This window comes from Barbus barbus (assembly GCF_936440315.1).
Source record: "Barbus barbus genome assembly, chromosome: 35".
In the NCBI taxonomy this organism is placed as follows: Eukaryota; Metazoa; Chordata; class Actinopteri; order Cypriniformes; family Cyprinidae; genus Barbus; species Barbus barbus.
Window position 1 is genome coordinate 12,344,097 of NC_136763.1, and position 13,340 is coordinate 12,357,436.

At 37.4% G+C, this 13,340-nt stretch overlaps 1 protein-coding gene across 4 annotated transcripts in view; it reads right to left on the minus strand.

The window, feature by feature from the left end:
• Positions 1-568: 568 nt before the first annotated feature.
• LOC306855185 (protein NDRG3-like) overlaps positions 569-13,340 on the minus strand; it is a 42,639-nt gene continuing 29,867 nt past the window's right edge. For 2 of the 4 annotated variants that reach the window (XM_079393670.1, XM_079393672.1), the window contains 14 exons: positions 10,722-10,827; positions 10,523-10,643; positions 8,704-8,766; positions 8,408-8,468; positions 7,133-7,219; positions 6,956-7,012; positions 6,728-6,831; positions 6,578-6,643; positions 6,436-6,487; positions 6,302-6,349; positions 6,157-6,192; positions 5,972-6,023; positions 2,432-2,470; positions 569-1,613 (listed from right to left, as the gene is read on the minus strand). In XM_079393670.1, coding sequence (XP_079249796.1) covers positions 1,447-1,613; positions 2,432-2,470; positions 5,972-6,023; positions 6,157-6,192; positions 6,302-6,349; positions 6,436-6,487; positions 6,578-6,643; positions 6,728-6,831; positions 6,956-7,012; positions 7,133-7,219; positions 8,408-8,468; positions 8,704-8,766; positions 10,523-10,643; positions 10,722-10,827 — 1,059 coding nt within the window. In that variant the 3' untranslated portion in view covers positions 569-1,446. The remainder of the gene's footprint in view (positions 1,614-2,431; positions 2,471-5,971; positions 6,024-6,156; positions 6,193-6,301; positions 6,350-6,435; positions 6,488-6,577; positions 6,644-6,727; positions 6,832-6,955; positions 7,013-7,132; positions 7,220-8,407; positions 8,469-8,703; positions 8,767-10,522; positions 10,644-10,721; positions 10,828-13,340) is intronic. The other 2 variants (XM_079393671.1, XM_079393673.1) reach the window with 1 other exon arrangement.

Sequence of the window (13,340 nt, forward strand, 5' to 3'; positions counted from 1 at the left end):
CTTTATCGTCTGTCATGCGTGTGAATTGACTTGTGTGATCTCTTGTGTAGGAGTTGCAGTGAACAAACCAATATGCAAATGAAGTTTCCTGTTCTATTACGTTTCAAAATCTATAATCGTTCTACAGTCAGAAGTAAACTGCTATAAAGTGTGCAAGATGCAGTTAATTCAATTAAAATAAATTTGATTTAGATATGTAGATTGTACATTCAGTACATATGAAAGGTAAGCATATGCCATATCAATTATAAAGACAATTTTGTGTGCATGCAATAAATTTGAGCTTCTAATGCTTTCTTGGCACCGTAATGTGCACTTTTCATTATTTTAAGAGGTTGTTAAAAATAGTCCAACCACACCCTGAGGATCTTGGTTGCTCATTGCGAGTGTCAAAAAAGTACATTTGTGGTTGGAAACTTTGCGACTCGATAATCTTTCATCTCCTTTACCGTTGAAAAATTGTTTCTTCAGTGATTCTGAAAATAATACAACTATTTTGAAAGCAAAAGTAAAGCAGTTATAAATGTTTAGTATTTAAACAGGGAAAAATGCACGAAGAGTCTTATTTTCCATGATCTAACTTTATTTAGTAATTGAGAATCAGTGGACAGTGACTTTGTCAGACACTATATCATACTTGTATTCATGTCTATGAAAGCTGTCATTCCATGTGTACATCAATTTATGATTTGATTAAGAATAATTATGTTAAAAATGGTAAGGGAGCAATTGTACAAAAGAAAAAACACGATTTAAGTCATACTAAGTCCTTGCTACTTTTGTTTTGAATATTTAAAAGAGCGATGGCCTTAAGTATTAAAAAAAGAAACAAATATTAAAATAAAAAAAGAATGATTTTCCACTTCTTTTGTCTGGTGAGTCATCCACAGTCTTCAGAAGCATTTATCACCTAATAGCTGACGGCTTTTAGTTTAACCTATCAGGTTTTAATATAAATACAACAAAAGTCAGTTCTTGAACATTCATTACATTCATAGGATGAACAGAAAAGTGGATTCAATGACAGAACACGACAATATCACACAGTGTAGCAAGATAACAGCACAAGAGAGGTCACAGGTCACACCATAAAACAAAAACGAAAATTTTAATGCATGTGTTTTTCATTTAATTGAGAGTGGAACTTTTTCACTCTAACAATCAAAAATGTAATGCTAATATATATATAAAAAAAAAGCTTGGTGGAAGATCTTTCATGTGTAAATATATTAGTCTTTAATTTTATCTGCTTTTATGACTTAAAATTTGACTAGTGTATATTAACATGTATATATTCAATATGCATACCTTCAGTATGGTCATACATTTCATTCAAGCTTCCCCTGCCTCACTATTAAAGGCTTTAGAAACAAGTGAGAATCTGACACGAATAACAGGAGGTGAGGGGTGAAACGACAGCAGACAGCAGATTCTGAGCCTCAGGCTTTAGCAGGACACCTCCATTGTTTGTGGCCTGGCCTGGTTGTCCAGGACTCCAGAGTTGGGCCCGTCCAGAGGGCTGTTCAGGTTGCGGTTGCGTGAGCCGTCCATGGATGTGATGCTGGACGAGGAGGATCGGGACCGAGACAGGCGGGTCATGCCAGCTGCTGGTACTGTGAGATGGGAGAGAGATATGAGAATGTGATTATTGCAGTCTTCAGTATAATCAGGGGTGGCAAGCAAAACGAAAGAAAAAGCATCATGCAAGAGGAAACCAAACCAAGAATGTAATAATAGATAATCACAAGTTCGTCTCGTGTCTGCCTACACAGATTATAAATGTGCACACAGAAGCATTTCTGACAAAATTTAGACCTACCAAACGACAAGCAAAGACATATACAAACAACACATACCTTTTGGAAAATGTGTAACAAACTGCAAAAATATTATTAATAAGAATACAAACAAATATCATAATGTAAAAAAATTCTAATAGGAATTAAATCAAATAAAAAAGTAAAGCCACATTCAAGGTAACATTTAAAATAGCATTTAGTTAAGTAATATTTAAAAACTAAAACTTTTACAAATTAAGAAATAAATAAAACAAGGTCTACATATCGTACAATATGTCTGCTGGAACTTTTTAGTAATTGTAGTGACAGACCGATATGCTGACCTGGCCATGTAACAGTGGTATTGTATCACTATATAGTTTTAAAATCTAACAACAGCTTCTTTAGATGTAAAATAGGCATATGTTTTTAAACTCAAATTGTGTTTAAAAAAAAAAATATATATTTTCAATAAAAATATCAGATATTTACCACCCAACTTTCTGGAGATGTGCAAAGGCCATTGAAAAACCCATATCGGTCGAGCACTAAATATTACCATGTCAAACATCTACATGCGAATGTGTCTAAAAACAATCACAGAGGTGAGCCATGCAAGCATGTATACATCAGCCAAATTACATCCCGGGTACCTGATTCAGAGCTCAGATGGCTGAGCAAAACATGAGGAACTGTGTGCAAAATTTGAAGGGAAACAGAGAGAAAAATAAGATCTCTATACAGATATTTGATGGAAATGCTTTCAGTGAAAACAGGCCAGATACTGTTCAAATACTGACTGTGGTCGGGGACATCTGTGTTTTACTGCAAGTTACGACCTCGGCCCTACGAATCGCAGCTGTAAATCTCGCATGTGTCTACAGCTATGTTTTAATGGCTTCTCTGCAGGGATTAAAAAATTGCTAATCTTTTCCTGCCTTGACATTTAACTACCTGAGCCTCATCCTGCATTTGTGGCTCTTCACCTACAGAGGGAATCAAGAAGCAAAAAACATGCTCTAATATATCCTCAGATGATTATGAATATTTTTGGCACCAAACTAATTAAAGGGCTAAGCTAATTAGATTCTTCATAACCTTCGTAACCTTCACTCTAACTTTTAATCGTGTTTTCATTGTCTGGGACCTCCAGATATGACTGCTGCCCCCATGATGAACTTTTCATAATTTGTTCATTCCAAAAAAGGAGTGTCTAATTACACTAGGTGCAAATAGCCCGCCTTGTAGGGAGGCAGTGCCTCTTCAAAATATTGAGGGAAAAAAAATCATAGAAAAATAAAGCAATGCCAATATAACAAAATACAACATTAAAAAGTGTATAAATCACTCATTTTAATAAATAGTAAATCAAACATTGTCCAGTGACACCAGCAGGTAAAGGCGTCTCTCGCCTCCCCTGAGCCCACTGAGTTTTAGCAAACCCCCAAAGAATGCAGTGAGTTTGGTAGGGGGGTAATTAAGAATGAATGGGGGAAGTCACATGAAAGGAGGCAATGCCTCCATTGCGATATGATTGGATATGACTGGTTATGTTCGGCTGTCATTGGTTCATGAGACAAATCCCCCCTCTTGTGTTCGTACGCATTCGCAAATCAGTCTGAATGAACATCATAATGGCATTAATGGGAAGACAAATACAAAAGGTAAGTAAACAACTCTCATACTTAGACATAACCACATTGTTACATCAAAATAAGATTAGAAATGACCTGAAAACTTGATCTGTGGGGGTTTTTAGTGAGTAATCACCTTAATTTAAAGTAAATCTCCATGTCTTTGATCAATATTTAACGAGCTTTGATGACCTGAAGAATTAAAAAAGTTAAAAGTTAACTATTAAAATAAAATAGCTGAACATAAGTTCACAAATAAAATATATTGTTTAAATTGTTACTGCCTTGAGTTATTATTTTGGAAAAAAAAAAAGTAAAATGCTTAAAAAATACTAACCTACAATGAGGTTCATACTTGGCTTTAATAAATAGAATATAGATTACATTGTTAATGTACAAATATATGTATTTTTTCTTTTTCTGATAGTGTAAGTAATGTTTGTTTAACCAAGAAAATGTGACTGGGACATGAATTTACATTAGATTTTTTTTTTTTTACTTTGAAGAAAGAAAAAAACGTTTCCTCCTCTTTTCAGAACACCACTGATAAAGAGCTGTCCAAGGATGTCAGGGACAAGATTGTAGACCTACACAAGGCTGGAATGGGCTACAAGACCATTGCCAAGCAGCTTGGTGAGAAGGTGACAACAGTTGATGCGTTTATTCACAAATGGAAGAAACACAAACTAACTGTCAGTCTTCCTCGGTCTGGGGCTCCATGCAAGATCTCACCTTGTCAATCATCTCGTCAATCTCGAGCATCTCGAGCATCTCGTCAATGATCTCAAGGCAGCTGGGACCATAGTTACTAAGAAAACAATTGGTAACACTATGCCGTGAAGGACTGAAATACACAAGATCCCCCTGCTCAAGAAAGCCCATGTACAGGCCCATCTGAAGTTTGCCAATGAACATCTGAATGATTCAGAGGAGAACTGGGTGAAAGTTTTGTGGTCAGATGAGACCAAAATTGAGCTCTTTGGCATCAACTCAACTCCCCATGTTTGGAGGAGGAGGAATACTGCCTATGACCCCAAGATCACCATCCCCACCGTCAAACATAGAGGTGGAAACATTATGCTTTGGGGGTGTTTTTCTGCTAAGGAGACAGGACAACTGCACCGCATCAAAGGGACGATGGATGGAGCCATGTACTGTCAGGGCCAGGGCATTGGACAATGACCCAAAACACACGGCCAAGGCAACAAAGGAGTGGCTCAGGAAGAAGCACATTAAGGTCCTGGAGTGGCCTAGCCAGTCTCCAGACCTTAATCCCATAGAAAATCTGTGGAGGGAGCTGAAGGTTCGAGTTGCCAAACATCAGCCTCGAAACCTTAATTACTTTGAGAGGATCTGCAAAGAGGAGTGGGACAAAATCCCTCCTGAGATGTGTGAAAACCTGGTGGCCAACTACAAGAAATGTCTGATCTCTGTGATTGCCAACAAGGGTTTTGCCACCAAGTACTAAGTCATGTTTTGCGAAGGGGTCAAATACTTATTTCACTCATTAAAATGCAAATTAATTGATACATTTTCTGAAATGTGTTCTTCTGGATTTTTTTGTTGTTGTTATTCTGTCTCTCACGGTTCAAATAAACCTACCAATAAATTATAGACTAATAATTTCTTTGTTCAGCGTGCAAATGTACCAAATCAGCAGGGGCTCAAATAAATTCCCCCCACTGTATATGTCCTCACTGATGTAGAGGAATGTAAACTTCTGACCAATAAGAGGACTGTTTTGCTCACATGTGACCTGCATAAACACAGTCTGGTACACTTTGCAGTGTTGCCTTGTGAAAGTGCACCGAACCAAAAAGAAAATGCAAAATTGTAACAAATTAAAGTCCCTGTTTTGGAACAAAGCAAACAATCTACAGGTCTGAAAAACCCCTTGGATTCTTCATGGCATGACCCCTTTGAAAACTCTCTAGAGCGTTGACAACTTAATTCAAAAGCTTGTGATGAATGTTACAAGCATTATGCTCTTGAAAAGCAACCGTTTTGGTCCGACTTCTGACATGACGTAAATTCCTGTCTGATTGGAACAAGGACTATACAACAGCGCAGAAATGAAACAGCAAGTATCTTTGGAGGGGGAGGTACAGGGTCAGAGAGAGGGTGACATATTTTCACACAGAGTGCTGGCAGCACATCGAGCGCTTTACTGGAGCGCCAAAATCTGTCAACAAATATGTGTTGGATGGCTCATTCAGAGCGCATTGTGATGTCGCGCACGTCTGTACTTTGGAAGGAAAACTAATCAAAACACAGTGTGGGAAGACTTGCTGAGTTGTGTGTGCGGTAAAAAGAAAGAAAGAAAGAACAAACCAAAGACAGACTCCCTGAGCCGGATTTGTCTTAATAAAAGATGCCCATTAGTCATAGTGTTGTGCTGAATTGCTAATTAGCATAGCCTAGCATCTAAGAAACCCAGATAAACAGATGCATGTTTATGGAGAAAGCTGACCCAGATTGCACAGCAGATTCAACAAATATCTCAAGACAGATTCACAAGTTAAAAGTGCCAAACGTTGAGGTAAACTGAAAAATACTCACTGTATCCCATTCCCTGTACAAAGTATTTGAAGGCTTCGGCCAGCTTTCCAGGCTGTTGGGAGACTAGAGGTCATTTACACTGGTTTATACTTTCATATCACATGCATACGTTTGTAAATATAACAGTAGGGGTGCAGGTTTTTAATATGGTGTTCAATAGCAAGAAATAAAGATGGAAGACTAACCTGAACAACCTGAGGCAGACCGCCACAGTCAGCCATCTGACAGAGAGAGAGAGAATACAAATAATGTATAGTGAGAAAGAGATTTAAATAGTTAAATGCTGAAGTTAAAGATTCAGGGTTTTGCTAAATATCAACTTCATCTTACCTTCAGCAAAGTGGTCTTTGTTGGATTTAACCTTGAGTTGCATTCAACCTGTAATGTAAAATATTCAACAGACTTAAAATAGTGAAGGGCAGAGCAACAAAAAAACCAAAATGACCTTGTACTTAAAAACTTACCACAGCCTCCACAGCAGGGGAAGTGTCTCCAACTACCAGAAGAGCAGGGCATCTGTACAGGGACAGGCAGTGATCCAAAACAATACACCAAGATTATATATACATAAAAAAAATAAAATAAAAATAAATGAATAAATCTTACGTCAATGTTTTCACTGTATTCTCATTGAGTCCGACAACTGGCCTTTCGATTCCAAGGTCTTGACGCCTGTTATAAACAAACACATAATTTAGAAGGTTTTTCATCATAGGTTATAATCAATATATACATTTTTAATGAAATGTCACTCACGCATTATATGAGCCACAGAAGAGGGCCAGGTTGTCCTGGTTGATGTCCTGGGCAATGTGCAGGCGGTACGTCTGAATCAGTTCTTGGTTGTCAGTCAGCTCCTCCTAATTGATCAGAATAACAAAAGAAAAACATTGTGTTTAATGAGAAATAAAAGCTAACTGGCTCTCATGGTGCTCACAAAGCATTTTGGGATTGATTGATGTAAAGTCAAAGGGGTTCACTCACAGTGCTGAAGTGATGAGCCATCACAGTGTCCACTAGATTGCTAGTCCACCCAGTGAGCTAGAAGGAAATCAGAATAATATTGATGTGGTTAATACCATTAAATAAATCAGTAAACATTCAGATATAGAATTATAGAATTGTAGAATCATCTTCTGTTTGTTCAAATTGTTTACTCACCTTAGAAGCAGCCCAGTCAATCCAGCCCTCAGCGCAGGGGTCCACATTGATCAAAACCAGCCCCTCCACAAGGGATGGCTGATTGAGCTGCAGACAGAACAAAGGGTTTAGTCTTTAATGAGGATGACATGGGGAGAGTGATTTAAAAATGCATGTAGTCACGGCAGAAGAGGAGCATTTAGCAGCTGGACTCAAAGCATCTCTCTTCAGCACACACTGCTGCTGTCGGTCACTGACATTAATCTTTCAGTGTGTCACACACATGTGCATAGAGGATGAGAGAGCAAGGCACAGGAAATGACACAGGGCTCTTAGCAATGAGTAAATGAGAAAAGAGAAGGGGTATTATGTATTGCCTTGCATAAAAAGAAACGCTGACTATATTAGGCTTGTGAGTGTGTCAGAGATATTTCGACTTTGATCAATAGCCCCAGATGCTTGAGGCTGCAGTGCATGCAGTACTATATCAGTCCTGCATTCACAGCCTCTGGGGGCAATGCGGTTTTGCGGCCCTATTTTGACTCTGAAAACGGCAGGTGGGGATGATATAAAAATATGTGATATAGCTGTTTGATATAGGCCATGTACATGCAGTTAAATATGCACCATTTTAGTGGTTTTATTGTTCACAAACTATTAAAAATCTTTTTGTGAAAAGATGAAAAACTTGCACTAAAAATGTATGTAGTGTTCAATTAAGATTTGCAAAAATGTAATTTAATTAAAATAAGATGAATTCAGTTATTATTATTATTATTATATTAAAAGTAATTATAAATAGTTTTTTTAATTAAGTATTTATGTAATTAAAAATATTTATTTACACTTCAAAAAATGTTATTAAAAATATTTGTAATGGGCTGGTGAAAATGCAGGAATAGTCAAATTTGAACTTGACCTGAGACAGCAGAAAAAAAACAACCTTTTTGCTGAGCCCTGTAGAGGTACCTAATTTGCAAACTGTAACTTTACAGTCACATTAAGTAGTTAAGTAGTTATTATTTCTTCTACGCTAATGGCAAATGGGTTAAACTGTTGGCATCCATGTTCCTTGTTTACAACAGAGACGCCAAAATGTTGCTATGGTTATGGCGACGGGTTTTGGAGGGAATTCGGTATCCTGTAAACCCACAGAATGCTAATTTAGGGGTTTCAGTCCCATAATAAAGAAAGAAAGAATGAGTGAGACAGAGACAGAGAGAGGCACAGTCAATGGTTTAAGACAACAAAATTAAAGTTATGCAAAATGAAAAGCTGAAAAATGTCAGAACTCACAGCAAAGCGGGTTAAGATGTACGCTCCTGCTCCCACACCAATGCCAATCACGCTGTTCACCCTGCAAACGGAAACACAACCACATCCTATGTCACTTTCAACAACTGCAATATTTCGTCAGAGAAATACTGTAATTTATTCAATCCATGACAAACTGCCATTATGTGCAGTTCTGCCAGGCTGAGTCTTACAGATGCAGAGATGTCCTGTTCTGTCCTGCACATAGACAGACCTCACTAACTGATGTGGTAGAGTTTGATTTATTGCTAATGGACCGCCGTGACTTTGTTACTCACTTTAGCTGAGTCAGGACTGAGGGCAACATCTCTGCCAGCTCATCCATGGTGGGGTACTGGTAACTGAAGGGCAACAGATATCAAAAATCAAGCATGCATCACAGCATTTAGACTATCCCATGAGGCCATGGGAGTGAATTTGTGAACGGCATACGGTCGTATGAAGTGAAGTGATACAACTGATTCTGGTAGGTCACATGACAATGACATCATGGTGACTGTGGTACATCCTGATTGCATTCATAGCGCAAACATTTATATTTAGGGTTGCCAACTTCAGAAAAGGAAAATAAGGGACAATTGTGGTTTTTCATAGAAAAATAAGGGACAGAATAAGGGACACATTAGTCTCTTAAAGGCTGTTTTTATTTGATATAAATACAGAAAAAAATTGTAATATTGTGAAATATTATTGCAAATTCTAATATTGTTTTCCTATCTTAATATACTTTAAAATATTATTTATTTCTGTGATGCAGAGTTGAATTTTCATCTGCCATTACATTACATATGCTGATTCATCATCAGCGTTGAAACTGTTGTGCTGCTTCATATTGTTTTGGAACCTGTAATACTTTTTTCAAGATTCTTTGATGAATAAACAGGTTAAAAGAACAGCATGTATTCAAAATAGAAATATTTCCTAACAATTTAAGTCTTTATCACTTTTTATCCATTTAACACATCCTTGCTGAATAAATGTATTCTAAAAGTTTCTTTAAAAAAAACAAAAAACAAAAGGAAAAAAGACATTCACTGACCCCATAGTAGTATATATTGTAACACAAAATTTATATTTTGAATAAATACTGTTCTTTTAAACATTTTATCAAAATATCCTGAAAAAATATCACAGGTCCCAAAATATATAATGCTGCACAACAACATTTATAATCAAACATGGATTATAAATCAGCATATTAGAATGATTTCTGAAGGATCATCTGACACCGAAGACTGGAGTAATGATGCTGAATATTTAGCATTGCTTCACACAGGAATAAGTTATATATTAAATTATTTTAAAATAGAAAGCTGTTATGTTAAATTGCAATAATGTTTCACAAAATTATTATTTATTATTATTGAAGTATTTTTGATCAAATAAATGCAGTCTTGATGAGCATAAGAATCTTCTTTAAAAATATAAAATATCTTTGTGATCCCAAACTTGTTTTAAAAATATATATAGGCTATATCTATGTGTGTGTGTAAGTATACACAGTAGGCGTACTACAGTATATATGAAAATGCATATTTTTTTTAATTAAAGAGAACTTATAGAATTAATATGGGCTGCTTTTGGTGGTTGGTCATTTTGTGTTTTAAAAATGAGATTCAAGGTTAAGAATACGCTGGAAGTTATATATTTTTAACATTACCCACAATAGAGAAAATGTCTTCCCTCAGGTAAAATGCAAGTTTTTTGTGTGGTCGGATGTTGGACTCATGAAAAATAATCACGCTGTTTGCATTCGCCCAAACTCTCTTGCTAAAGTCAAAATGCGGACATAAAAAATAATGATTCATTTTCAGTTTAGAGCTTGTTATTTGTATGGTCTAGGTGGTCATACGGCATAAGCCTTAAATATGGGACAAACTGCCTTCCGTATGGCTTTCATACGGAGTGCTTCTTTGATGCCTTATATACAGGACGATTCCGTATTATACGGAAACGGTTGGCAACCCTATTTATATAGTACTTTAATAGTGGCAAAGTAATTACTTATCCAAAAGAAGTACGAGTATGCGATTTCGGATGCAGTCAATATGTTTAATGACAATACTGCCACATTGGCTATGAAGACGTGACACTCACCCTGTGGGAAATGGGGGTGCTCCGTCCTGCTGGCCAGGGGCGTCCACAAGCACAACGGCAAAGTGCTGAGTGATCTCCATCATGTCCTCAAAGTTGAACAGTGTGTTGAAGCAGGACTTGTCTAAAAACCAACCAAACACCATCACCGTCATCATACTCAAGTATAAAATTGATCTGTTACTTCATTTTTTCCACATACGGTTGAGGCCGATGTCATGATAGGTCAGAATGACAGGACGGTTGCCTTTAGGGCTTCCTCTCATGGTCACATGGAGCACACCGTGGGGCGTCTCAATGTCATGCTCCTGGAACAAAGAACAACAGTTCAAATACACAAATATATACAATAAAATCTCTCCCCAAAACCTCCTCAAGATGCCAGAAATGCTTGAGGATTTACTATGCTGCTAAGTTAGTGGAGTGTTGGTGCGGCTGCTTTCAGGAAGCATGTATTTGTGTAGCAAGTGATATCTCCCATGAGGCGACTCAAGCAGATGGCTGCGGGATCAATAGAAAGATCTAGAGGGAAGGTCAAGCAGCTGCACAGAGTCACGATTCAGTTCCACCACACATCATTGCTCTTGCATTAAGGCTATGTGCTTTAGAAATGTTTTTTCAATGCATTGTACACTGATTTGGGTGGACGGTTAATATAGAGAATCCCTGGGCATTCAATTAATAATTAAAGATTAGTGAAATCATCATGATTAATATTCATTGCCTAGATTAATACTATTGGCTTTATGCAAGTTAGTCATCTAAATATTAGAGCATCAAAGCTCTGGATGAGTATACATAAATGTTGAAAGAATGAACCATGGACTTCTTATTCTTTAATTTCACTCCAGTCATGACAATCCTAATCTGTTTAATAATAAATCCAAAATCCATAATACATCCTTCCAACACCCCAATTAGTGCAGCAATATTGTAGCTTTCTATCCTGCCATTAAGTATAAAAGCAAACATACATACTCTCTACACTACCATTCAAAAGTTTGGGCTCAGTAAAAATCAGGTTTAAAAAAAATAAATGCAAGGATGCATTAAATTGACCAAAAGAGACAATTATGGAATTTATAATGCTACAAAAAAAAAAAATCTATTTTAAATAAATGCTGTTTGTCTAACCTTTCTGTTCAAAGAATCCCATAAAAATAATCATGGTTTCAACAAAAATATTAAGCTGCACAACTTTTTTTTGTTTTTTTATTGATAATAAGAAAAGTTACCAGAGCACCAAATCAGCAGATTAGAATATTAGACTTGACTGTAGTATTGGCTGATGAAACTTCAGCCTTGCCATCACAGGAATAAATTACTGACCACTTTATTAGATACACCTTGCTAGTACCGGGTTGGACCCCCTTTTGCCTTCAGAACTGCCTTAATTCTTCGTGGCATAGATTCAACAAGGTGTTGGAAACATTCCTCAGAGATTTTGGTCCATATTGACATGATAGCATCACGCAGTTGCTGCAGATTTGTCGGCTGCACATCCATGATGCGAATCTCCCGTTCCACCACATCCCAAAGGTGCTCTATTGGATTGAGATCTGGTGACTGTGGAGGCCATTTGAGTAAAGTGAACTCATTGTCATGTTCAAGAAACCAGTCCGAGATGATTTGAGCTTTGTGACATGGTGTATTATCCTGCTGGAATTAGCCATCAGAAGATGGGCACACTGTAGTCATAAAGGGATGGACATGGTCAGCAACAATACTCAGGTGGGCTGTGGCGTTTAAACAATGCTCAATTGGTACTAAGGTGCCCAAATTGTGCCAAGAAAATATCCCCCACACCATTACACCACCACCACCAGCCTGAACTGTTGAGACAAGGCAGGATGGATCCATGCTTTCATGTTCTTTACGCCAAATTCTGACCCTACCATCTGAATGTTCCAACAGAAGTCGAGACCAGGCAACGTTTTATTGTCCAATTTTGGTGAGCCTGTGCGAATTGTAGCCTCCGTTTCCTGGTCTTAGCTGACAGGAGCGGCACCCGGTGTGGTCTTCTGCTGCTGTAGCCCATCTGCCTCAGGGTTCGACGTGTTGTGCGTTCAGAGATGGTTTTCTGCATACCTTGGTTGTAACGAGTGCTTATTTGAGTTACTGTTGCCTTTCTCTAACCAGATCATCTCTAACCAGTTTGCCCATTCTCCACTGACCTCTGACATCAACAAGGCATTTTCGTCCACACAACTGCCGCTCACTGGATATTTTCTCTTTTTCGGACCATTCTCTGTAAACCCTAGAGATGGTTGTGCGTGAAAATTCCAGTAGATCAGCAGTTTTTTAAATACTCAGACCAGCCCGTCTGGTGCCAACAACCATTCCACGTTCAAAGTCACTTAAATCCTCTTTCTTCTCCATTCTGATGCTCGGTTTGAACTTCAGCAAGTCGTCTTCACCACATCTAGATGCCTAAATGCACTGAGTTGCTGCCATGTGATTGGCTAAACACAACACCATGACTTTGCAGAACTGTAACAGAATGCAGCCCTCACAAGAGATACAGAGAGTGCTTTTCTGCTTTTCAATCAGAGCAAAGCTCTGAGTCTCAACAGTTACTGAACTAAGTCACATTGCACAAAAAATAAAAAGCAAAATGTCTTCAACTCCTGAGAGGTTACTAGCTATTATTTTAATTTTATTATTGATTGATTTATTTAGTTATTTTGATGCATGTACAGTAACATGTAGTGCATGTAGAAGCTGTGTATCACAATTTGTACTGACAGATATTCTCATTAAATTCTATGCATTTTCTTCCATTTTTACAGTGTGAGTCTGTCTATTGTTTTAAATAATATAT